The following is a 27433-nucleotide window of genomic DNA, read 5'->3' on the forward strand; positions in this document are numbered from 1 at the left end:
TGAATGGTTTCTTTTGACTATCGAGACTAATTGACAGTTACACAATTACCCACACCCCCCATCCTCTAAATTCTTTTAAAATAAAAGTATCAATGGAATGAATTAGCTTTAATAGCACTATTTATGCTGTTGAATGGTTAATTATGACTGTTTAAAGACTACTTGATAATTAAGTAAATACTCACACACTCCCTCTAAATCCTTTCATAATAAAAGCACCAATTTGAATGGTTAATTATGACTATTTAAAGAATTGACAGTTTAGTAAATACGCACACACATTTCCTTTAAGTCTTTATTAAAATAAAAACAGCAGGCAATATGTTTAGCTTCAAGAGCACTGTTTCCTTTCGATTGGTAAATTATGACTATTTCAAGACAATTTTAAAGTTTAGCAATCACCCACACGCACGCCGTCTAAATCCTTTCAAAATAAAAGTAATGATGTAATTCATGACATTAAATGTCAAGATTTTTGGAAATTACTGTTTAATTATGACTTTAAGAATTATTAAACATTTTAACAGTTAAGCAACGAACCACAAATACTTCAATCTTTTTAAAATATTTTTTTCAGGATCGTCAACGATGCATCTTGGTCACCTATTTAATCTGTTACCTTTTGCTGGTGAACTTTTTATCCTTATCATCTTTTTAATCTTTGTCTTCTTTTTACTTTGGTCAGTCTTTTAATCTTTGTCATTTTTTTACCTTGGTTAACTTTGTAATCTTTATCATCTTTTTACCTTGGTTAGGGTTTTAATCTTTGTCATTGTTTTGTCATAGTCAACGTCTTGACGTCAGCAACTTATCAGCGTTTGGCATCTTCTCAGCAACAGAACAGCTCTCCTACATAATTTCTCTGAGAAATTGCTTTTTCTAGTTTTAGATCCTGTTTGTTTTTTTGTCATGCTACCAGTCACCAGGGAGATACTTGCTTATATCTATAGTAGAAAAATCTAGGCGAGGGTTTATCAAAAAAATATTTCAGGTTTGTGTTTCCATTATTTTTCTCCTGTATAACTGTAACAAATTCTGTTTCTTTCTTTGAAAACTAGAAGGCGTTTCCTTTCCAATGACACCAAGCTCAATATCGTAGCCCTTATCATTCAGGAACTACAACCATTTTAATTTGAGTATGCCAAATCGGCTCCTAATGAATTAATAGGGCTTAAATAGGGCTCGATAGCTATTAGGTTAATTTCATTCTAAGTGTATAATAGTATGAGAATTAAGGTACAGTATGGTACTACAGTACAGGTACATATGCACAGTAAATCCAAGACAGAGGCTTTTTTAGCTTGAACATTGCTGTCTTGGTAAAGTGTTTCCCACTGATGGTCTTTAACGCTCTTAATGGCTCTTAATGGCTCTGAAATGCCTGAACTGCTCACTGTATACAGTAGTCTAACTAGACCTGTCAGCTCATTCTATAGTTACAGCCCATGCATTACAGGTTTTCAGAAGAAGCTCCTAGTGTTTTCGGTCCTGATCTCTAGAATGCTGACTAGATTACTTTGGATCAGTCTCTGGTTCCCTCGTAATGTATTTAAAAGAAAACACTGCTAGTTCAAAAGCATGACATAGGTTCACAAACCTGCAAACCTTATCATATCACAAGACTTTTGAAGTATTAGTGACAGTCAGTGATATTGAAATTTGGTACAGTACTGCAATAGAAGTGACAGGAGCAACACTGCAAGTGTCATGGTTCCAGCAGGTAATCTTGCGTTGGCTTCAGTCTTTGGTTTTATTTTGATAATTCTTGTATTGTTTCCTGTCTGCCTTAGTTTTGTTCACTTACCCACTCAAGTTTCACACTTCCTGTTTTATTTTCCAGTTTTGGCTTGCCCTGTGTAGTTCACCTTGTTTTCTAGTCATGTGTTCACCAGCTGTGTATCATTAGTAATGACCTTCTGCATTTAAGCACCTGCACGTCTTTTGTTCTCTGTCAGATAGTTTTGTTGTGTACCCAGTTGGTCAACTTACAATTCGTGTCCAAGTAAGTCTCTGTTTTTTTGACTCGTGCCTGCCCTGACTGTGTTTTTGCCTCGTCCCTACCTGTACCTCTGCTGGATATCGTGATCAACTTGCGACGGAATACACAGAGGCTTCCGGCGTGAAGGCACATCTCCGCGTGTTGAAGCTGGCGGTGGAGATTCTTGAGGAGGAGCACTGTTGGTTTCACTGCTCTGGGGTAAGGGCGCTGTTCGCCAGGCTCCAGGCGCTGCGGGTGCGCTGCGTCCGTCCGCGATTCACTAGCTGCTTCCGCCACCGTTCTCCCCAGCGCCGCTGATGCACGTTCCTTTCACCGCTTCGTCGGCTCAAGCCCACGTTTGTGTCGCCGGAACGTTGGCTCAAGCCCACGTTCCTCTTGCCGCTTCGCCGGCTCAAGCTCACATTTCAAATGGCGTTTCGCCAGCTCCAGTCCCTAACTCTGCCGTTCCGCCGGTGGAGAGGGAACCAGCGTCCCATCGTCGTCGTACTAGAGCCTGTCGATACAGACGCCAGACAACCTCTGCCCTGGGCCTCAGGGTTCCTGCACTGTATGAGGCCTGGAATTATGTGGAACCACAAGCGGAGCCTGCATCAGTCCCTGTGCTCCAGCCTGCACCAGCCCCTGTGCCTCAGTCCGCACCAGCCCCTTTGCCTCAGCCTACAGGCACCACAGGTTTCTCACTCATCTTGACCTCTGTTGCTGCCTGGTCAAGCCCAGCTCCGGCCCAGTCAAGCTCTGCTTCTGCCCTGTTGAGCTCTGCTGCCGCCCAGCCAAACCAGGTCTCGACTCCTTTCCCTGTTGCTCCGGGAAGGGCCATCCCTGCCGGCGCTGGAGAAGTGGACATTCCAGTCCCTGTTGGCGCCAGAGGGGAGGCCTTTCCAATCCATGTTGGGTCCAGAGAGGAGGCCATTCTCAGCCCCTGTCGGTTCTGTAGCAGCGGCTGTCTCAGTCCCTGTTGGCCCTGAGGAGGGGGTTGGGGGTTGGTCGGTCCTCAGCCGATCCTGGTGGGCCCGCTCCTGCTTAGATTCCCGCCGGCCCCAAAGAAATTTCTCCAGGCCTCTTCGGCACCAACCAAGAGGTCGCTCCGGGAGTTCCTGTTGGTCATGAGGAGACCACGCCCTGTTCCTTCCGTGGGTCCAGGCTGGTTTAGACCAGAGCCTGGTGCCTTCTGTTTCTTGTACACGGGAGTCATTCCTAGAGGTGTCGGTGGTCCCTACAGAGACACGCCTGCTTTCGCCCCTGGGGGTCCAAGGGAAGCATCGCCACCTTCTCCGGACCCCATCTCCAGGGGTCCAGGGACGACCGCTCGGACCACAGATCCAGGGCACTCACTGTGTGCAGGCCACTTCTGTCCTGACCCTGCAGTTAATCTTGTGTTGGCTTGGTTTTGTTCACTTACCCAGTCACGTGTCACACTTCCTTCATTTTATTTTCCTACACTTCCGGTTTTGTCTTGCCCTGTGTAGTTCACCTTGTTTTCTAGTCATGTGTTCACCAGCTTTGTATCATTAGTAATCACCTTCTGCATTTAAGCACCTGCACGTCTTTTGTTCTCTGTCAGATAGTTTTGTCGTCTACCCAGTTGGTCAACCTGCAATCTGTGTCCAAGTAAGTCTTTTTGACTCGTGCCTGCTCTGACTGTGTTTTTGCCTTGTCCCTACCTGTGCCTTTGCTGGATATCGTGATCACACACGTTTTGACAATTGCCTGCCCGACTCCCGTTTTTGCTTCTGGACTCTCTGGATTTTGATAAATAAACCTGGTTTCTGCTTAAGCCTGTTTCCTTAGCTGTGCGTTTGGGTCCCTCACCCCTGTCCACTCACCGCGAGCCTTGAGAGCAAGCACTTGTACAAGAAGACAGCCACTGAGTAATATCCAGTTTCACTGTTCCTGTGAGTTCCATGTCTCTTAGTCATATGTCTAGACAGTCTGGATATCCATAACTAGTTATGCTGTCTGCATTTGACTTTCTCATTTTCAGTGCATTTTTTCCCTTTCATAGTATCAGTGTCTGTATTAGTCTTATCTTGCCTTGTCTCTTACTGCACTCTAGTGGATGAAGTCTTGAGTGACTAAAGTATGTTTATGGTTAAATATATATTTGGTAAAGTCACTTGTTTGTGCCAGCAAACAGCACAATTAATGAAAATTGATTTTGCTAATCAAAAAACACATGAATAAAAAATGTATATAATACTTCTGTGTGACAGTATGTGTGGCATAGACTCCAACATTTCAATATTGTGTATCATCAAAATCCTTATTCTTTTGTTCATAATATAAATGAATGACTTAAAAAAACTGTTCTGATAATGTTGTAACTGGGCGCTGAACTGTTAGCACCACTGTTCTAAACTCTGTGGTATTGCTCTGCATTTCAGCTCTAAAAGACGATGTGTTGACTTACCTGAACGTGGTACAGTAAGTCATAGTACCTTCTTGCAGCAAAGGCTATGCAGCATCTAGTTTTACTGATGATTGCTCCCACATGCCCAAGTTAAAGTCGATTGTAGATTTCTGTAATTCCAATACAGGCAACCTGTACCAAAGTCCACTAATAGTACCACATTTACACTAAGTATGGTTAGTATCAATTTTAAGTTGATATGGGCAGCACAACCAAACGTCTAGTAAAAGATAAGAGTTTAAACTGCAGTGCATCTAAAGTACCCTGACATCACTGTGGTGTTGTTAACTACTGTATTTTAATTCTTGCACTGAACAATTGTGCAACTCTTGTTTTACCACTGGGCATCACAAAGCCATTTCCACATCTCCAGTTCCAACCTACAGTACATCAGGTACAACTGTCTTGTGTTCATCTATGGATAGGACTATGTATTTTTACTGTAATTTCAGTTATTTATAATGAGATAATGATAAATATTTCATGAAGACTCAGATTAAATAAAAATAAATATAATATAATAATATATATAATACAATATAGAGACATGTTAAAGGTCCAGTAAATAAAACAATTTATGGGGCCAGGCCACAGTTTACTTGTCTCATTCTCATTAGGAAATGAGCATTGTGATCCTAGAATTGTTCACAGCATGATACTGTATGCATGTCACATTTTGTTTTTTTTTAATTTAAAGCCTTGTTGAAAGTAAAAGACAACAAAACAGCTGTGAAGATCCACAATAGTGTTTTACAGTATTGATTGCCAAATTTACTAATCACATGTTTTTGCAGCGTCTTCACTACTGTAGCACTTTCACATCAGCTGATATTTTCAGTGGCAGAAACCAGAGGGTGACTTACAGGTGGTTTAACAATATCCAACTAAAATCTAAACACAGACACAGATGCATAGATGCATGCATACACATAAAACACCAGTCAAGTAACTAGGAAACTCCAGCGCATAGTCTCTCTACATTCGCTAAATATAACTAGACCACATGGCAACAGGCACAGAAGGTAATTAACACAATTAGCAATTAAGCTCATGGTAGCTTTAAGCAGAAGGGAATTTAGATTAGACAATAAACATGTTTTCTTAATCAAAATAAACAAGGATGCTAAAATCTATCAAAACACATGAATAAAAGGCACAAGCATAAAACAAAAGTTTACCAGTTAAAAGACTGAAGGCAAAACCCGGAAAAAAATGATAACTCTAAAACAAACTCAAAACTATTTACAAGATGCGATGACGAGAGCACTGCAAGAGTAGTGCTTTATAAAGAACCATTTTAATGTCACATATCCCAGTCTTAAGGACTGAAGCACCACTTCGAACATATGACTTTACTGTAATTACATAACAAATAAAATATGACCTAAATTAAAGGTGTGTTAAATTTGAGTAGGAACACTATTAATTCTAAAAGATCAAATATATAAGGACAGGAAGATATGTTTATGTGTTTTGGAAATCTAGATCATGTGTGCCTACAGTACTTGGTATATACTGTAGGTCTGAAGCATACAGTAGTCATTGTTTTGCCATTTTGCCACTATACAGTATATTTAACCACACAATGCATACAGCACAGTCCCATCTTTTTATAGCACAGGTATAATTGAGAAAAGTTAACTAAACAAAATGCGCATTTGAGAATATAAACGCATTTAAAAACTTTTGGAGAGTAAAAGTATTCAGACCCCAAAGTGTTGCTATCAGAATGCAACATAGTACCATTCTTTCCCTTCCTCTTCTGTCCCAGGTGTCCGTTGCAAAGGAGAGCCGTGCATCCCTCTTATCTATGAGTCATTAACTGATAAAGCTCTCTGTGCACATACTGCAACATTCATGAGAAATATACAGAGAAACATTATTCTTATTAACAAGGAAGTAAGCTTTCCCGCTCCACTGTAAACTTTAGGGTTGTAGTGTTGAAACACTGTGATAAACAGCTTTAGTCATGTAAAAACATTATAAACAATGTAAAAAAAACATTTCACATTGATTCAATTAGAATGCTTACTGTCTATTGGCCAGACCTTGTATCTTATCAGCATTCCTCTAATCTACAGTAACATATTTGGTCTTAAAAGAACGTTTCTTTTATACAGTAGCAGCAAGAGTCAACAGATTCTGTAGAGATAATTTGATCTCCACACTTAAAATGGGCTTCACAATAAAAAGTTTTTAAAGCTTTAAGATATGCTTTATTAAGGTATAAGAAAAATAAGAGATTAATTCACCCAGGGTCTGAATTCCCTCTTTTTACTTATTCAGTCATTTTGGAGAAAAGTGGGGGAAAAAACCCTATATATGCTTAGTGTACCTCTGGCTTGTTTGTCTGTTTGTCACATCCTTACCACTTTGTTCATTAGCTTGTTCTTTCTGCATGGTATTTTATTATTATTTGTCATGGACTCAGTCACTGCACCACTGTTTATGTCATTTCCGGTTTTATGTTCTTGTCACTTCCTGCCTCAGTCATTATTAGTTGCTGCCAGCTTTACTTCCTGTTCCAGACTACACACCTGTTTCCCATCTAGCCATCAGTAGCCACTACTTAAGCACCACCTCTCACCCCAGCCAGCAATCCAGCGTTTTGTACCCATGCTCTTGAAACCCGTGTATGACCCTGCTTCTCCTGACCTAGACTCTTGCCTTGCCTACGATCCTGCCCTGCCGTGAGTTGAACCTAGCCTGTCTTGTGACTACTGCTTGTCTAAGCCCTGCCTGTACTGTGCCTGCCTACTCTGTGTATCGACCTTTGCCTGCCTGACCACGAGAACTAGTAAACTGCGTTACCACCCAGTCTTGTCTCCGCTGTTGCATGTGGGTCCGCTACCTTGAGCGTCGTGACAGTACAATCTGGACAAACATGGACCCAGCCAGCGCCGAGACCATCCGGACCGAGCTCCGAGCCCAGGCGGAACGAATCCGCAAGCAAGAGGAACAAACCGGAGTGCTGCTCCAGGAGTTAACTCAGCACGCGGCACGACAAGAGGCGCAGGTAAATGCGTATGGGGAACAGCTGAAGCTACTTACCCAGCAACTCGCCGCGGGGCTGACGCCGTCACCCGCTCCAGCTGCGTCCGCCGCTCCGGCTCCGCGTCCTCCTGCACCGAATGTTCATCTGGGAGCTCCAGCGCGCTTCTCCGGAGACTCAGGTGACTGTCGAGCGTTTATCACGCAATGTGAGATCCAGTTCGAGCTGCACGCGCCGAATTTCCCCACTGAGCGAGCCAAGGTGGCGTACGCCGTCTCTCACTTGTCGGCCAGAGCAGAGCAGTGGGCAACGGCCGAATAGCAGAATAACTCCGCCTGCCTGAGCACTTTCGCTGCTTTTTCCCAAGCGCTGAAGCGCATATTTCAGGAGATAAAGCCGGGGCGCGAAGCGGCCCAGAGATTAACGAGTCTCCGTCAGGGCGATCGATCCGCGGCGGCTTACGCCATTGAGTTCCGCACACTAGCTGCGGAGGCGGGGTGGGATTCCACCGCTTTGATCGACGTTTTCCTAGCAGGATTGGCGCGGCGGGTCAAGAACAGCCTGGCGGCCACCGAGCTTCCGTCCGAGTTGGATGAGGTCATCGCGCTCGACATCAAGGTGGATCGCCGGTTGTGGAGCAGTGACCGTGAACGCAGGGAGGAGGAGCGGGCCACGCCCCCCCGCCATCCTCGACCACCGTCTCGCAATGCGGCAGCCCCACCCAACCTGGCGGTACGAGGGATTCCGCAACCGCCCGCGCGTCGGACCACGCCCTATGCCCCGGGATTGGTGGAGCCCACAGAAGCGGTTGCGTCAGGATCCGCCGTCAAGTCCATGGAGGTGGGGAGGATTCGGCTGCCCGAAGCCGAGAAGAGCCGCAGACGGGCACTCGGGTTGTGTTTGTATTGCGGCCAGCCTGGTCATATCACAGTATCTTGTCCAGTAAAAGCCCCCGCTCACCACTAGTCCGGAGGATAGTGGTGAGCCAGTCATCTATGTGTCATGCCTCCGCCCGCCCCATGCCCACTGTCACCTTATCCGCGGAATCTCAGTCTGTCCAGCAAGCGGTTCTGGTGGACTCAGGTGCTGACACCAGTCTCATGGATTCCAGCCTTGTGAGACGGCTAGGCGTTAGCACTGTTCCCCTACCCGCCTCAATGGAGGCAACAGCCTTGGATGGACACCGCTTGTGGAAGGTAACTCACCGCACCGGCCCTGTAACGTTGACATTTGCTGATAACCACTCCGAGCAGATTCACTTCCACGTAGTCGAGTCCTCCTATCACCCAGTCGTTCTTGGTTACACTTGGCTTCGCCGACACAACCCCCGTCTCGACTGGAGGACCGGAGAGGTGGTGGAGTGGGGTTCCAGCTGCCGCGATTCGTGTTTCGGGGCAGGGCCCGAGACCACGGCGGAACCATCCCCGGAGCCCATCATGGAGGAGACCGATCTGTCTGAGGTACCGGCCTGCTATCATGACCTACGAGCCGTCTTCAGCAAGGTCAGAGCCACCAGCCTGCCGCCGCACCGGGCACACGACTGTGCAATCAATCTTCGCCCCGGAACCACTCCACCCAAGAGCCGACTGTACCAGCTCTCCACTCCAGAACGCCAAGCCATGACGGAGTACATCAACCAGGCCCTGGCCGCTGGCCTCATCCGTCCGTCCTCCTCGCCGGCGGGGGCCGGGTTCTTCTTTGTGGGGAAGAAAGACGGGTCCCTGCGACCTTGCATTGATTACCGGGGGCTCAACGCCATCACCATTCGGGACTCCTACCCCTTACCCTTGCTCTCGTCCGCTTTCGAGCTCCTAGCCGACGCCAAGGTCTTCACCAAGCTTGACCTGAGAAATGCTTACCACCTAGTTCGCATCAGAGAGGGGGATGAATGGAAGACAGCTTTTAATACCCCACTATGAATATCTAGTCATGCCATTTGGACTCACCAACGCGCCGGCCGTCTTCCAGGCTCTGGTGAACGATGTGCTAAGTTCTATGATTAATGTGTTTGTTTTTTCGTCTATTTAGACGACATCCTGGTCTTCTCGCGGAATGAAGAAGAACATCGTCATCATGTCCGTCAGGTCTTGAGGAAGCTGCTGGAGCACCGGTTGTACGTCAAAGCAGAAAAATGCGAGTTCTATGTCTCCACCATCTCATTCCTAGGCTTCGTGATTTCCCCGGAGGGCATACAGATGGACCCTGCCAAGACCCAGGCTGTGACGGAGTGGCCCGTACCCCAGTCTCGTCGGGACGTCCAACGGTTCCTGGGGTTTGCAAATTTCTATAGGCGGTTTATCCGCCGCTTCAGCGCAATAGCTTCCCCTCTTCGGGCTCTCACCTCCCCCAGGACAGCCTTCCAGTGGACCCCAGAAGCCAACCAGGCGTTTCTCCAGCTCAAGGCCAGTTTCACATCGGCTCCGGTGCTGCGGATGCCGGATCCTGCTCGTCAGTTCGTGGTGGAGGTGGATGCATCTGACTCCGGCGTGGGTGAGGTATTATCCCAGCGTGATCCCGAAGGTGGGCGACTGCATCCATGTGCCTTCTTGTCCCGCAAACTCTCCCCTGCAGAACGCAACTACGACATTGGTAACTGGGAACTACTCGCGGTCAAGGTGGCTCTGGAGGAGTGGCGTCACTGGCTCGAGGGCGCCGAGCAGCCGTTCCTGGTGTTCACCGACCATAAGAACCTAGAGTACATCAATACCGCTAAGCGTCTGAACTCCCGCCAAGCCCGTTGGTCCTTGTTCTTCTCTCGATTCAATTTCCACCTCTCCTACCGCCCAGGGTCAAAGAACACCAAGCCGGATGCCCTATCCCGAGTCCACGAGTCAGGGGAGGAGGTGGAGACGCCATCAACTATCCTGCCCGCATCTTGCCTAGTAGGGGCGGTCACCTGGTCTGTCGAGGTTCGGGTGAAGGAGGCCACCCGGGGGTTGCCCCCACACCCAGCGTGCCCGCCGAATCGGCTGTTCGTGCCCCCGGAGCTTCGGGGGGAGGTGATCCACTGGGCCCACACCTCCACTTTTAGCTGCCACCCGGGAGTCCAACGGACGGCTTTTGTGGTGGGCAGTCGTTTCTGGTGGCCGTCAGTCCTCAAAGACATCAGGGAGTATGTGGCAGCCTGCCCAGTCTGTTCGACCCACAAAACCTCAAACCAGCGCCCTCCGGGGTTCCTCCAGCCTCTGCCCATGCCTCATCGACCCTGGTCTCACATAGCACTGGATTTCGTCACGGGGTTACCTCCCTTCAGGGGTAACACAGTGGTCCTAACGGTAATTGATCGTTTTTCCCGCTTGACCCATTTCATTCCTCTGCCCAGACTCCCGTCAGCCAAGCAGACAGCTCAGGCAGTGCTTGAGCATGTGTTCCGGCTCCATGGGTTCCCCAAGGACGTGGTCTCCGATAGAGGACCCCAGTTTGTCTCTCGGTTCTGGCACGATTTTTGTTCCCTGCTCGGTGCCCAGGTCAGCCTGACTTCCGGATACCACCCGGAGTCAAACGGCCAGACTGAGAGGACCAATCAGCAGTTGGAGACCGGGCTTCGCCTTCTTGCCTCCACCAGCCCATCCACCTGGAGTCAACAGCTACTCTGGGTGGAGTACGCCCACAATACCCTGCCTTGCTCCTCCACAGGTCTGTCACCGTTCCAGTGCGCATACGGCTACCAGCCACCACTCTTCCCATCATTGGAGGGGGAGGTCGTCATTCCGTCCGCACATGCCCTCCTTCGCCGTTGGCGACGCACCTGGTTACGGGCGCGTCGTGCTATGATCGCGAGCCAGGAGCGCCACAAGAGGGCAGCGGATCGCCATCGGTCACAGGCACCCAGTTATGCAGTAGGCCAGCAGGTGTGGCTCTCCACCAAGGACCTACCCATCAAAGTCCAGTCACGTAAGCTGTCTCAAAGATTCATTGGACCCTTCGCCATAGAACGCATCATTAACCCATCTTCTGTCAGACTCTCCTTATCTAGGACCATGCGTATCCACCCTACCTTCCACGTCAGTCGGATCAAGCCGTTCAACTCTAGCCCTCTGGTTCCCCCCACGCCCCTACCTCCTCCACCACGGCTCATGGATGGGGGCCCGGCTTACACGGTCCGGGCGTTGTTGAACAGTCGGCGGCGGGGTCGTGGGCTGCAGTACCTCGTTGACTGGGAGGGGTACGGTCCAGAGGAGAGATCATGGATCCCGGCACGGGACATCCTGGACCCCAGTCTCATCCGGGAGTTCCATCAAGCCCACCCGGACCTCCCTGGGCCGTCTAGGAATCCGCCCTAGACGGGGGGGTTCTGTCATGGACTCAGTCACTGCACCACTGTCTATGTCATTTCCGGTTTTATGTTCTTGTCACTTCCTGCCTCAGTCATTATTAGTTGCTGCCAGCTTTACTTCCTGTTCCAGACTACATACCTGTTTCCCATCTAGCCATCAGTAGCCACTACTTAAGCACCACCTCTCACCCCAGCCGGTTGCCAGATTGTCTGCGAGCATTAGCCAGCAATCCAGCGTTTTGTACCCATGCTCTTGAAACCCGTGTATGACCCTGTTTCTCCTGACCTAGACTCTTGCCTTGCCTACGATCCTGCCCTGCCGTGAGTTGAACCTAGCCTGTCTTGTGACTACTGCTTGTCTAAGCCCTGCCTGTACTGTGCCTGCCTACTCTGTGTATCGACCTTTGCCTGCCTGACCACGAGAACTAGTAAACTGCGTTACCACCCAGTCTTGTCTCCGCTGTTGCATGTGGGTCCGCTACCTTGAGCGCCGTGACATTATTTATTATTCTGCATTAGGCTATTCTCTGCCTTAGGCAATGACCTGTTTCAGAGCCACATCAGCTTATCTACAATCACTAGGTTTATTTATTTTTATTTTTACAGTTGCTGTGTAATCTTTGTACAGTGAACATACAGTAACTTACCTTGGGAAACAAACCACAGCAAATGTATTTATTTGAATTAAATACATACAGTATAGACACAACTCAATATCCCTTTGAAACTCTCCATCAGATACTTTGTTGTAATAAGCAAATGCTGCTGCTGTAACATTTTCTATCGTGAGTGAACATACTGATGCTAGTAATTAGTCAGAGGAATACTATACAGTATGTTCATGGCTGACCATGTGGAGGCATTAAATTCATGATTAGGTGGAATAGCACTTTCTGTCACTGTAACTCTTTCACTGTTCATTTAACTCTTGTCAACGTAAAATACAGTATCTTGAGTGATAGGCATTTAGTGAAATACAAAATAAGTAAATATGCTAGCTTATTGATTTGTTTACAATCATTCCACAAACCTGGATATAAAAAATACTGCTCTAGTTGCTCTCTAATACAGGTCAGTAGATTCCAGTGAGCTACAATTAAATGAACCTAGAAGCAAATGCTCATTTTAATGTTGGTCATGAAAGACAGGTTCTTGTGTATGGAGTTGTGGCTCCCCAGGGCAGCACAGTGCAGATGCTGAGTATGTGATGGGTTCATTCACAGTGTCACTCAGTGTGAGAGAGATAATCATCAGTGTAATTCAGGTCATGCATTGTGAAATTCTGAAGGCTGAAAGACAACTCTTAAAACATGCTTGATCTTTGTGACGTATGACAAGACAAACGCCGAACTGCATGCAAATCTAAACAGGGATAAAGTGTGCCAATGTAATGTTTAGCTAGGTTATCTGTTTTTATACGTATAACTTGGTCGGAATGTTCATCATGTGAAACAGTTTCATCGTGTAGACAAATGCTTTGTTATATTCCTAATTTTTACTCCTATCGGTTTTATTTATCCAAATGGCCACTGAAACTCAAACAACAGCACATAATAACATAATGCGGAAACAATACATCCCTTTACGTCCAGATGATGCGTTGGGGGCCAGGGAGACATGACAGGCTCTTTCCCAGTCTCTCTTACATTCTCCCAATACTTCTAACTCCTAATCTTGACTGTGAATGCAAATAGTGTAAAAAACGTCCCTACCAAACATTTGCATTTAAACAAATAGATAAAGGTCATTTTGAAAAGCTACCTCCTCCTGACTGCAGTTTGAGGTGGCATGTTCCATGTGTCCCTGCCCTCCAGTCAGTGTGGTTAAAGCTCCCATCGTGGCATGCCACACCACAGTATGGTGCTGCACTCTGGGATTTAACTACTGTAGGCAAATAGAGCACAGGGAGAACAGAGAGGCCTGTGTGTAAGAGTGTCAGACAGCTCCACAGCATCATGGACACAGGTAAGATACACAAATATATGTGAGATCACAATGACAGCTGCTTCTGCTGCAAAACTTTGAAAAACTTTTAACATTAAGTTTTTTTCTGTGTGGCAACTTTATTTTTATTATTTCTGTTTCTTTTAGATAGTCTATTTAGTATGAAAAATGGTTGTATTTGTAACCATACGTTTGTTTACTGCAGTTTACAAAAATCTGTTTAATATTTCAAAGTAGCATTTAGCATCAAATGGTGATTTGTAATGATTTAAGACAAGAGTTGACAAGCAACGGTGCTTGAAACGATCATTTCCATATTGTGATGTGATCCATCAAACACTTCAGAATTTAAAGATTTTATATGGTTGAGTACAGTAGGGTCTTATCTAAAAGATCCATTCAAAATGCTAGGATCTTTTACATGAAGTTTTTTGCATGCAATATCCATTTGCATAATAAAGTTTGCATTTTCATTGAGTTTATGCTTTTGCTTCCTAGGAATGTGACCAAATCACACTGGCACACATTAGATTTTTCACAGCCAAATGTATAAAAAAATTTGCTGCTTATTGTACCCTTTCACATTTTCAAATGATATACAGCTATTTAATTATTTTTTTAGTCCTGAAGTTCTGTTCAACCAATGTTAACCACTGGGCTTTATTCAGCAAATGTTTAAAGTAAATTGCCTCTTTTTAGTAGTACATTTGCATTTACCAAACCAAAGGCAATTTCCATTTACACATTTACACACCAATGCCAACGTGTCATTCACCTATATGCATAAAACTGTGAGACATTCAAATTAACACACATTTGTGGGATGGATAAAAATTTGTATTGGGTTTGGCTGAATCGTTTTTTTCTTATATTTTGAAATGTTCTGCTCGTTCCAGAATATTCAAAGAGGGTGTACCAAGGTGTTAGAGTCAAGCATACGGTCAAAGACCTGCTGGCAGAGAAGCGATCCAGGCAAACAAATGGACCCAGATACAGTGTAAGTACAAAATGCTCTGCTTTTGTTCCACACTGTCTCTCTCCCACATAATTTTTCTTCCAAACCAAACATGGGACAGGGGGCTTCTCCTTGTTTACATTTTGACTTGTATTGTGAACTAACAGGTAAGAGCCACTGACCATCTGCACCTACCTCCCCTCCCACCCACACCCGCCACATCTTTGCTACTCTTGAGTATTTGCAAACCCACTCTGTAAATAGCTGAGCATGGTGTGCGTGGAGAGGAACACAAAGCGCCAAACTCCATCCTTAACTTACAAAAGAGCAGGAGCACAATGAGGCCAGTGGCGACAGTCATGATTTTCCCTGAGGTGGAGGCGGGTGCAGGGAGGGAGGATCGGAGTGGACAGGCATGCAACAGAGACAGAAAAAGGCCAGTGCAGAAGGCTGCCTATGCAAAGTTTAATCCACACGCACCTGCCAGCCAACATTGTCCTCCACTGTGTACAGGCCACAGACAAACCTCCTATTGTTGTCTCAGAAACGCCAATACGTTTCACACACACATAGAACCAGAGAAATCAGACCTGGCTTTCGTCATCTGCATGCACAAGCAAGACTGGCTTTTCACTCCACACAACCACCTGTCTGAAGGCTTTTTCGGGACAGTATCCACTGTATGTTGTTCGTTGAGCATTGGCATGTTCACTCTATAGATATGTAAACATCGAATAACCTGAATAATGACAGGACTGAGTAAAAAGTAAAAGAGAAATCATTAGATGCACCAAGAGAAAATCCATAAAAGCTACTCTTATTGTGACTGTGCTTTGGCATTAGGGATAATTACAGTAAAAACAATTTAATGTGATTTTTTTTGTCTCTTTACGTATGCAAAATTCCAACACACGTGGTTTGGATAAGTGAGAATGAGGTATTAACCTAAGCATTTACAGCTGATGCAATTTCCTGATGACAGGCATGAATGAAGTAAAAGCAGTCCACTACACATGGAAGTACTGTACAGTGAAGGGGAGTCAAGTATTGAATAAAATATAGTGTAAAAAGTGAGTAATTAAACTTTTGGAAAGACTGTTACAGGCTTCAGTGCTTGTTTTTTATTGCAGAAACATAAGAAAGTTTAACCAACCTAAAATAGTTGCTTTTGCTAAACTATACTACGAAAGATCTATGTATTGTTTATGAATCATATTTTTAAAGTGTCATTGCATTGATTAAGAATTACTTGGTCATATCTAGCAATTCCGTATTCTTATTCTCTCCTGTTTACAATGTTTCATACAGTGGATTGTGTATATATTACTAGATGGACTACGGAGCTAACCTTAGATTCCACTGAAGAAATGTCAAATGGCAGGGTAACTATTAGTGGTTTGCTTTATCTGACTGAGTGAACAAGGTAAATGAAATGGATCACAGTGCCACACTTAAAGAACAGCCTACAACAGTACTTGAACACCCAACACCATATTACTGTAGCTGTCACTTCCTGCTATAGCACAATAAGAACGCAGGTTCTAAAAATTTAGATTATAGACAATATATATGTCTTGTTATTTTGTTGTTTTAGCTCAGCACTACTTGAAAGTGAAAGTGGCATATGTGCTAGCATACGTGTTTTACAGCTACTAGGGTCAAGACACAAGCATTTTATTGGAGACTCTGAATTGCGAAGTGAAATTACTGGCTGGGATCAGCTGCAGGTACCTTGCAATGTGTAACACGAAAAACAGTAGCTAGAATCTATTCTCTGTTTTGCAAATACAGGAAACTATAATGTTTGAATTAATAAGCAATCAAATTTGTGATCAATTCATCACACTTGTGCCATACAGTATGTACCATGTGGCTTTAGATGTTGACTACCTTCAGATAGCTATACCTGTGAATCTCACTTTAGCTGTGATGTACTTATTGTATCCTGCTATTACGCATTTTACCATTTCACTAAATCATCTGACACAAGTGACAAAAGTAGCTAAATCTAAGTAGGTATGCTATGTGTATTGTGAAAATATTATTATTATTTGGTTGATATGAATCTGTTGAGATGTTAAATTACTATTTTTTTTCACTCTTTTACCTTGTTGGTTGGATAACATGCAGGTATCAGGTTGAAGAATGATGATGAAGAATTTATTTTAAATTTGAATGAAATTGAATGAAAATGAATGCTAATAATGGTCTGCACACATTTCTACACTGTTGTGTGCGAATTGACTTGTTTCACCATGGGCAACTTGGGATTCAGTGTCTTAACAGTAACTTTGACACATGGCTGAAAAGAGCCAGGAATTACTAGTGCATAAAGAAACCCACACACTTAAGGTAGCACTTTTATTAGTTGATATAAAAGGTCAGTGAAAAGGAAGAGCAAATTTTAGCCGCAGAGATCCTCATGTTGGAACATGGAACATATCAAGGTCTTACATAATTTCTGTGAACTTTTCTGTTGAGGCAGACTGACCCAACAAGTTAGTATTACATAAATAAAATAATACTCTAATTTTGAGCAAAAATTCACTTGGTTGTGCTGAATCTGCGGTCAGATAAAACAATACATATAACAGAATAACTTTCAGGACAACAATCAGCTGTATGTACAAAAGGAATCATAGGTATGACTGTTTTCAGTGTCTAGCAGCATATGGAAAAATGAGAATCTGAAAAGTGCTTTGCATAAGTTTAAGTTTTTTTCTGCAGAATATGGTTAAATATATCCATCAGTATAACAACCCTGCACTGCAACCCCCAGTTACACACACACACACACACACACACACACACACACACACACACACACACACACACACACACACACACACACACACACACACACACACACACACACACACTGTCTGGGCTTGAGCTCACTGATTTTCATACACAGCCTTCAGAGATGCATTGAGCCATACCTGGGTCACATGAGGAAGTCTTGGCATTGGCAAATTACATTCAAATTCGGTCCACAAAATTTGCTTGCCTTCCAGCCAATGCAGGCTTAATATCAGCACTTTCATGTTAGCAATATGCAAACAAGCCTGTCAAACCCTGTCCATGCGGTTCCTTTCACTCTGCACAAATCAACCTGGAAACCAAAAACAACAAATCAACCAATGATGTTGTGAGTCAATATGTTTTTAACATTAAAGACAAAATGGTAAATTGTCCAAACTTATATAGCCCATTTAAACACCCTTTTGGGATCCAAAGTGCTTAACACTACTTCTCATTCAACCATTCACTCACACACTGATACTAGTGGCTGTCATGCTGTCAGGGGCAATTTGGGACAACTGCACGACTACTTTTTTAACAGCAGTTCTCCTGTTGGTCCAGCTTCCTCCCACAAAAAGATTGTCTGGTTAGTTGACAACTTTAAATTGCCTACAGTGTGTGACTGGGAATAGTATAGTAGTCTGTCTGAGTGTACACTCTAAAAAGTGCTGGGTTATTTCTGTAACCACATTTATGGGTTATGTGTGCTGGGTCACAGTCCTGGGTTATTTGATAAAGTGTAAAAATACTGTTGGGTTGTTCATGCTGGGTCAAATGCCTTTAGACTGAACTCCTATTTGGGTTAATGTGACCCAGCGTGTGGGTCAAATATTTTCGGGCTCTTCCATCTTTGTAGAACGTTCTACAGATATCTTCTGACTCCTGCGGTAAAAGGTAACTGGACAGCACACAGAGAGCAATTGTAAGTAAAATATTCATAAAATCTTTATTTCTATTCTTAACACCGTAATGAATACTTATATTAATTACATTTTAACCAGCTACTGTTTTTTTTTCTGATTACACACTTCTACAGTATTATACTATATAGAAACAGCTAGCTAACACGGACTAGGTACTATTTAGTCTAACCGTCTAAAAACGATGCAATTACATATGCTACAATCACTTAGCCATATTAGTTATTTAGTTTCTACTTAGCTACTGTCCCGCTCTGACTGTCTTTTTAATACCATTTGGAGTAAAAAAATCACTTTGCTAACATTAGGTCACCAGCGCATCAGCTCATCTGTTTCAGTTTATCGGCATAATAAATGTTACCACGCTTAGTCAAACGTTGATGGACTAACGTGACGTAAAGGCGTTTATGTCAGAGTATAAATAGCAGAATATAATGGAGCCTAAGTCTATTCTCTACTGGTCACAACTTTCAAGTATGGCAGACACGTCTTTTCTCTTCAACATATTTTATATCGACATATGAAAATGGGGCTTATCTAGTTTTTCTCTAGTTTTCAGTAGTTTGTTGTTAAATCAACAATGAAAGAGCACCGTAAAAATCAACATGGTTAAGCTAACATGTTTTGCTGTATTAAAAGTTCGTGCTTCCTGTTTGTTTCGACTGTTCTGCGCTGCCGTATTTGACGCAGGGCCGTAAGGAGTATGTTTAGTAGATAATGGAGCCGCGGTGCACGCAGCTAAAAGCTGAAGAGGAAGCGACGATATCCGCTGTTCAGAGCACTGGCGTCCTGGACAGGTTTACCCTCGTAAAATGAGGCTAACGCTGAACTAAGTAATGTGCCGGGTAATGGTAAAACAGCCATCTGGTTAAATTAACACGTAAGAAACACGACAAATTCAAATTTATGTACTGAAAAATACAAACAAAGCCTTTTCTTATAAAGTATATGGAAGAAGGTCAGATGGGAACTAAACTAAAAACCTAGTGGAGGAAATACTACAAGTATTATTAAAGCTATATAATGTGCTTAACCTTCACTGTTCTATATTACTATAGGAACAGAGTTGATGCAGACAAACTACTTTGACAGACATTACCTGATTGGCTGCTGGACACCTGATAGAGACAGTTAAAGGTGAGCAACAAAGGTGACTATTTATCATCCAGCTTCATCTCATATACAATGGAAAGCGTAATATAGCCAAATATTAGACAGTTAGATTGTTTCACTAATCTTCATACTGTACTGTGTAATCATCAGGTGGGGAGCAAGTCCTACAAAATCTGGGCCTCAAGGATGAAACAACAACTTCCCAGAACTTTCCCTAAAGTTGTGACTGAATTATTGCTGGAAGCTGGTTTTGAATGATCTATTGGTTTTTCATGTAAACTACAATAAACAAGGAGTTTTACCAGTACCTATTGTACTGTATTAATTAACCCGCTGTGGTGTTAGCAAGGTATTTTCATTTAAGTTGCACTTAATTAATTTCATATACTGTATTTAGATTCTGAAGCCAATAATGTCAGGGATTGCCGGCAGGTATTGGACCCACATGCACAGCGCAGACACACGAAGGGAGTTGTAAAATCACACTTTTAATCCACAATCGTAGTACAGACGGTTCAGCTAATACACAGAATATCTCTGGCAGCAGTACAGGAGGAACAGGCAGGAGTCAGATACGGAAACACGATCTTCGAACAAGGTAGGCAATCAAAGAAATGCTGGAATGTGGTGACTTACACTCGACAATCTGGCAACTGGATGTGGTGACTACTGGTGATTAAATACAGGTGAGTGATGACTGAGCTGAAACAGGTGCGTAATGAGGACCGGAACGTGAAGCGTAAACTAACATGGTGTGACCAGAAAACGGAAGTCCTGTCAGAATAAAACCGGAACAGAAACCAAAACGTGACAAATAAATTAAATATTTGTGCAAATGAAATTAAATACTCAGATTGACTTACTTTCTTGGTATTGTGTTTGTCTGGTTAAGCAATGTTGAGTATTATTATTAATGTTACTGCTGTTAGATTTTTTATTTATTTATTTGATTTACAGCTTAGGCAAGCCTGTCTTTGGAGAGTTTTATTCATTCTTGTTCTGGTTCTGTTCATTGGAAATTTGGATTTGCTGTTTCTTCTTGAAAACATGTCATTTTTCAATTAAAAGGCTTCTTCATTTCTGAACATTTCTCCAGACTTAATGAAGTCTGATGTTTGAATAGTTACATGTCTTCAAGAAGAAATAGCAAGTCCCGCTGCCAATTGTCACGAACGGCAAATAAAGGACCCAAATGCACAGCGCCAGGACACGATGCGTACGGTGTAAAAGGGTGGGTTTATTCCAGAAACGAAGTCCAGTTCAAGCAGGGTCATACACGGGCGATCAGGTGTGGTTACAACAGGATCAGGTCAAGGCAGCGTCAGGGACAGACAAGGTCATACACGAAGGGTCAGTACAATACCAAACGTCAGGCGTTGAATCGTGGTCAGGCAGGCAACAAGGTCGGCAACATGCAGGGCAGGTAATCACGGCAGACAAGACAGATGGGTACTAGGCAGGCTCAGAGTCAACGGTCGGAAACAGGGTACACGCTATATGACAGGACTGGATAACGAAACAGAAAATGGCGGTAACTCACATGCAACGATCTGGCAAAGTGTTCTGGGACTGATGGTGCTTAAGTATACTGTGGGTGATTACTAATACGGAGCAGGTGTGACTAATGAGAACCGGAAGTAAAGCTGGAACCAAAACAGAAACCGGGAGACTACCAAAATAAAGACAGGAAGTGGAAACTGGAACCTAAAACATGATGATAAGACAGAGCAACAAAGTGCCTTCAAAATAAAACTAAAAACAGAGCCAGAACCTGACAGTACCCCTCCCTCTAGGGCGTCTTCCACGGCGCCCACGGAAGACCCCCCCCTAACCAGGGCGGGCGGAGGGTGGTCACAGGAGGAGGGACCGAATCCCTCCCCCTCAAGGCATACAAGCAGGGTGGGCGGAGGGAGGACTGGAGGAGGGTCAAGTCAGGAGTTCATAAAACCGGAAACCGAAAGTTCAGAGTTCATCCCCAACAGCCCCATGGGGCCCAGAAAACCCCCCTCTTTTGGAGGGTGGCAGCCGGGGAGTCCCAGGATCGTGGTGGGCGACGGCGGCAGAGGCTTCGCCATCGTCGTGGCAGGAGGGGGCTAACCCCAGGCGAACGGCCGTGGCGGAGGCGGAGTCGAGGCGGACGGCGCCGAAGGAGGCAGCGCCACCCAACCAGCAGGAGGTGCCAAGGGCGAGGCCACCCGTCCGGCAGATGAGGCGGGAGCAGACGTGGAGACGTGGTCGGCGCCGGACCACCAGGAACCAATGCAGATGCGGTCGGCGCCGGACCGCCAGGAACCGATGCAGATGCGGTCGGCGCCGGACCGCCAGGAACCGATGCAGATGCGGTTGGCGCCGGACCGCCAGGAACCGATGCAGATGCGGTCGGCGCCGGACCGCCAGGAGCCGATCCTGGAGGCCGGCAGGGGCTGCAACAGACGCTGCGGCAGGAGCGACCCCCCCTGGGGATCGTCGGGAGCTGCAGCAGGAGTTGCGACCGGCGCGACCTCCTCCTGGAGGTCCGCAGGGGCTGCAGCGGGCGCGACCTCCTCCTGGAAGTCCGCAGGAGCTGCAGCGGGCGCGACCTCCTCCTGGAAGTCCGCAGGAGCTGCAGCGGGCGCGACCTCCTCCTGGAGGTCCGCAGGGACTGCAGCCGGCGCGACCTCCTCCTGGAGGTCCGCAGGGACTGCAGCTGGCGCGACCTCCTCCTGGAGGCCCGCAGGGACTGCAGCTGGCGCGACCTCCTCCTGGAGGCCCGCAGGTACTGCAGCTGGCGCGACCTCCTCCTGGAGGTCCGCAGGGACTGCAGCTGGCGCAACCTCCTCCTGGAGGTCCGCGTGGACCGCGGCAGCCACTCCAGCCGGCGCGACCTCCTCCTGGAGGTCGGCGGGAACCGCGGCAGCAACTCCAGCCGGCGCGACCTCCTCCTGGAGGTCGGCGGGAACCGCGGCAGCAACTCCAGCCGGCGCGACCCCCTCCTGGAGGTCGGCGGGAACCGCGGCAACAACTCCAGCCGGCGCGACCCCCTCCTGGAGGTCGGCGGGAACCGCGGCAACAACTCCGAGGCTGACAGGAACGGGGGCTAGGACGACCTCTACGTGGCCGACAGAGACAGGGACTGGACTGGTCGCTACAGGACCGACAGGGACAGGAACTGGGACGGCCGCAACATGGCCGACAGGGACGGCCGCAACATGGCCGACAGGGACGGCCGCAACATGGCCGACAGGAACAGGGACAGGAACGGCATCCTCACCAGAGCCGGCGGCGCCGCTCTCAGGCTCCTCACTAGAGCCGGCGGCGCCGCTCTCAGGCTCCTCTCTAGAGGCGGCGGCGCCGCTCTCAGGCTCCTCTCTAGAGCCGGCGGCGCTGCTCTCAGGCTCCTCACTAGAGCCGGCGGCGCCTGAAACGGCGTCTACTCTGGAGCCGGTTTGGCTGCTTGCAGCCGCCGAGCTCGACGGAGCAGACGTCGGGCCTGATCGGGTGTGCATAGCACTTGTTCGGCGAGTGGTGATCTCTGGCTGGGACAAAACCTGCGCGTGACTGGACTGGACTGGGACAGGAATGTGACTGAACTGGACTGGGTCAGGAATGTGACTGAACTGGACTGGGACAGGAACGTGACTGAACTGGACTGGGACAGGACTCGACTGGGCTGGAACGTGGACTGGGCTCGACTGGACTGGAACGTGGACTGGGCTCGACTGGACTGGAACGTGGACTGGGTTCGACTGGACTGGAACCTGAGCTGGACCCGACTGGACTGGAACCTGAGCTGGACCCGACTGGACTGGAGACTGAACAGCGCGCGGCTGGACTGGAGACTGAACAGCGCGCGGCTGGACTGGAGACTGAGCATGGCTTGACTGACCTGACTGAGGTGCAGGATCTGGTGTGGCTGCTGACCGCAGACCTGGGAGTTGCAGAACCTCGCGCAGGACAGGTTCCCTCAGGACGAGAGCGGCAGCCTCCTCAAACAATTGTTCTCTCGTGCCCTGGTCTGCTGCCGACTTGGCGGTGTTCATGAGGTGGGCGAAGAGGAACGTAACCGGAGGAGAACAGTGGAGGTGGATCTGCCGTGCGACGCCATCTGGGATGCCTGCTATAAACGGAACACAGTCAGTCGGAAAACCAAGGGACTCTTCCGCCGGAGAAGAGGGCTGCTCGGTCCCCGCGACCGAGATCTCGGGACCCGGGGTTCTGGAACCGCGCCGTCGCCGACGTCATCCGGAGCGGCTGCGACTGTCCGTCGTTTGAGATGCTGGGAGTGGCGGGGGCCGGATCTCTGTACCGGGGTCCGCGTGGTGAACCGAGCCGGCGGCGTCTGGAGCTTGGGCTGGAGCCGCCGGCGCGGCGACGGAAACGGAAACCGCCGGAGCGGCGACAGGAAAGGGAACCGCCGGAGCGGCGACAGGAACGGGAACCGCCGGAGCGGCGACAGGAACGGGAACCGCCGGAGCGGCGACAGGAACGGGAACCGCCGGAGCGGCGACGGAGGCGCGGCCAGGCGATACGCGCAGAGCGCGTATCAAGTCCCTCCGCGTTAGTCGGAGTCCATCGAAATACGCTTGCACTCCGGGGTACTCACGCCACCAGTATTCGTCCTCCAGTATCTCGATGACCAGTTCTACCACGGAGAGCCGAACCTGGGGGCTGGGTGCTTCCGCATATTTCCTGGCTAAGCCCTGGAGATCGCTACGGATGTCCTCCGGTAAACTTAGGCAAACGAGATCCATTGCTCCGGTGAGCGGCTTGTACACGGAGCCGAACAGAGAGGGAAAAAAAGTGAAGGGTGAAGGCTGCGCGCTGGCTGGGTCCAAGTCTGGCCAGATCGTTCTGTCACGAACGGCAAATAAAGGACCCAAATGCACAGCGCCAGGACACGATGCGTACGGTGTAAAAGGGTGGGTTTATTCCAGAAACGAAGTCCAGTTCAAGCAGGGTCATACACGGGCGATCAGGTGTGGTTACAACAGGATCAGGTCGAGGCAGCGTCAGGGACAGACAAGGTCATACACGAAGGGTCAGTACAATACCAAACGTCAGGCGTTGAATCGTGGTCAGGCAGGCAACAAGGTCGGCAACATGCAGGGCAGGTAATCACGGCAGACAAGACAGACGGGTACTAGGCAGGCTCAGAGTCAACGGTCGGAAACAGGGTACACGCTATATGACAGGACTGGATAACGAAACAGAAAATGGCGGTAACATGCAACGATCTGGCAAAGTGTTCTGGGACTGATGGTGCTTGAGTATACTGTGGGTGATTACTAATACGGAGCAGGTGTGACTAATGAGAACCGGAAGTAAAGCTGGAACCAAAACAGAAACCAGGAGAGTACCAAAATAAAGACAGGAAGTGGAAACTGGAACCCAAAACATGATGATAAGACAGAGCAACAAAGTGCCTTCAAAATAAAATTAAAAACAGAGCCAGAACCTGACACCAATGAACAGAACATTTGGGGTGTAGGTAATGACATAACATATGGGTAATATTGTAATGACATAACATATGGGTAATATTTAACCCAGTTATATAGTTAATTTTGACTCATCAGATGGGTCAAATAAAACAACCCAGTCTATAGGTCATATTTAACAAAACAATAGGGTTAATTTGACTCATCAGGTTGGGTTGAATAAAATAACCCAATGTATAGATAATAATTAACCTAATGGTTGGGTTAATTTGACTCACTAAGTTGGGTCACAAAAACAACCCAGCATGCTGAGGTAAAATAGTGTAACCCAGCACTTGGCTCAAAACAACCCAACGTGTGTTCTGTCCAATAGTGACCCAGCAGCTGGGTTATGGTTGAGTTATATTTTTACTCCCGCACTTTTTAGGGTGTAGCCCTGTGATGCACTGGCAAGCTGTCTAGGATGGTGAATGGATAACTAGACTCTAGTGTCCTCAAAACATTACAAGACCTGAGGTGGCCATCTATCTAAACGATTACTCACAAGAACATATATTAATATAAATCTGAGCCAAAATGTGGGGACAAAAGACCCAGCGTGATCTCTTTCATTTCTCTCTTTTCCTCTGATGGTCTTCTCAGATCTTAAACTTTTTTTTTATTGATCTGTTACAGGGAGGATCAACCACTCCACCCTCATTTGTCCAGGTGCCAGGTGAGACTTTCTCCAGTAAACCAGTTGTCAACATCCACCCTTTAGGTGTGAATAGGCTGTTGCTACACAACTGTGTTTCAGTAACCACTCTCTTTGTGTGCAGGTTCTCACATGCTGCCCAGCTATTATGGCATGAGACGCCCATTCATCTCTGACTCAGACTTCTGTCCATCCACCAAGCAGTTTTCCCCTGATGTCTACTCCTCTGCCCTTGGGGGTAAAGCTCTGGGCTGTGAACCCTCTAGCATGAGTAGTTACTCCTCTCTAATTGACAGCTATTACCCAGAGACCTTTGGCGATTACCGCAGTGCTGCCGCCTTCTCCAGTTCCGGGGGATCCTTCCTTCCCTCGACTGCTCTCTCATCTCTGCTGCCTCCTTTTGGTGTTGAGTCTTCACATTCATTTCTGGTATGAGTCAGAAGTCATGTCTTTGTGTATGAGTATGATGGTAAAGAAAGGCCTTAGGAAAGAGACTTTTTCCAGTTTTCGTATTTTTATAGTATGTGTTCTTTTTTTGTTCCTTGGATAGTGCAACACTGTCATATAGATGATACATATATACGATAGGATGGTTAAGATACATTAAATGAGTCTTCCCTGCATACTAGGCATCAAGGGTTGGCCCCCTATCTGTTATTAACATCACCCCTCATCACAATCTAATAGTAACAGATTGTTTTTTTTTATTTGAGACATCATAGATAAAATACAGATATAGTGGAAACAAGGGCTGAATATATTTGACATGTCATCCTGATCTACATGTTGTATGTTTGGATCAGCATCATCCTTCAGAGCGAGTCATTGTGATGCTCTGTAAACCTCAGAGTTGCAGATTTAAGATGTTAAAATCTGAACTATATAGGCTGAAAACATTATCATAGCTAAGCAACAGAACTAGTTTTATTTTGTCATAATTGTAGATACTTAATTATTTCAAAATCATTTTGAAAGAAAACCCATATGAGTTACAGGGAAAAATAACTGACATGACATCACAAGCGCACTTGTCCTAGTATCAGCCTGCTGTTGGGACAGTATCTAGTGGCATGTTGCCTTTAGTAAGCAGAGGAACTACAGTAAGTCATTAAGTGATTAATTCTCTCCTCACTTCCTGCTTCAGAGAGACTCGTGGGACCAGACAGCTTCAGAACCAGTGCCCCAGGTGGAGGCTCTCTGTCCTGACAGTTTGGCTTCTATCCCATCCTCTATGCCCAGCCCGGAGCCCCCAGCCAGCCCATCACAGTACCGAGCCCCCAGCAGATGTTCGTCCAGCATCCAGGCCTACACCCTGCACCCACTGGAGGAGGCCCACTACCACTCCCTAACGACCAACAGCTCCTACTCTGTCCCCTCCTCCTCCTTCCCCTGTCCTCCTTACATGAGCAGCTCCATCGGCGACCTGGTGACCAAAATGGTGACAGATGAGGCTGATAGTCACAGTAGCCTCCCGCCCAGCACTGAGGCTCATACCTCCTGGGCTAAGGAGGATGGGGTGGGCTCCTGGTCAACCTATGAAATCAGGAGGGCGTACTGACTACACAATGGTCCTCAGACTTTAGAAGAAGATTTCACTGGAACATGTTTTGTTAATAGGACAATTTCAATGCATTTCCAAAGTACCATATTATCATACCCATGCCAATGTCTTGCTTACTTATTTGTAAATATTTTTGTTTGATTGGAATTAAAAATGAATTTAAACTATGGGAAAAAGGCTGAACATGGCACATAATCAAAGTCATTAAATCAATTAAATTATTTTTCATTGAAAAAGTTTTTCTTATTGTACATTATGTGTGTGCTGTATAAATTATAGTGTAGAATAAACTTAGTGTAAGTCAGACGTTTAGTGTATTAAATTTTAATAAGAGAAATACTTGCAATTCACGG

The 27433-nt window shown here is 46.5% G+C and overlaps 1 protein-coding gene across 13 annotated transcripts; it reads left to right on the forward strand.

The window, feature by feature from the left end:
* The first annotated feature begins 1400 nt into the window (after positions 1–1400).
* Positions 1401–27384, forward strand: LOC114867915 (POU class 2 homeobox associating-factor 2-like). 13 transcript variants are annotated; one of them, XM_055513755.1, is made up of 6 exons: positions 12915–13639; positions 14515–14615; positions 25501–25540; positions 25644–25757; positions 25827–25948; positions 26664–27384. In XM_055513755.1, the coding sequence occupies exons 1-6, from the start codon at positions 13630–13632 to the stop codon at positions 27075–27077; spliced, it is 801 nt and encodes a 266-aa protein (XP_055369730.1). In that variant the 5' UTR covers positions 12915–13629; the 3' UTR covers positions 27078–27384. The 13 variants fall into 13 exon arrangements, 3 of the variants coding, with proteins under 3 accessions (XP_055369730.1, XP_055369729.1, XP_040929400.1); XR_008696377.1 differs by lacking the exons at positions 12915–13639; positions 25827–25948; positions 26664–27384 and adding exons at positions 1406–2197; positions 19354–19432 and having other exon boundaries at positions 19559–25540; positions 25644–25752; XM_055513754.1 differs by having other exon boundaries at positions 12929–13639; positions 25644–25948.
* Positions 27385–27433: the final 49 nt, after the last annotated feature.

This window comes from Betta splendens, chromosome 13 (genome assembly GCF_900634795.4).
Source record: "Betta splendens chromosome 13, fBetSpl5.4, whole genome shotgun sequence".
Classification (NCBI taxonomy): Eukaryota; Metazoa; Chordata; class Actinopteri; order Anabantiformes; family Osphronemidae; genus Betta; species Betta splendens.

What these genes read in the sequence shown, in the direction of transcription:
- LOC114867915 (XM_055513754.1), top strand. An exon ending in CAAATGGACCCAGATACAGT is followed by an intron (nt 14,616 to 25,500) that starts GTAAGTACAAAA and finishes GATCTGTTACAG; the next exon opens with GGAGGATCAACCACTCCACC. An exon ending in AGTCTTCACATTCATTTCTG is followed by an intron (nt 25,949 to 26,663) that starts GTATGAGTCAGA and finishes TTCCTGCTTCAG; the next exon opens with AGAGACTCGTGGGACCAGAC.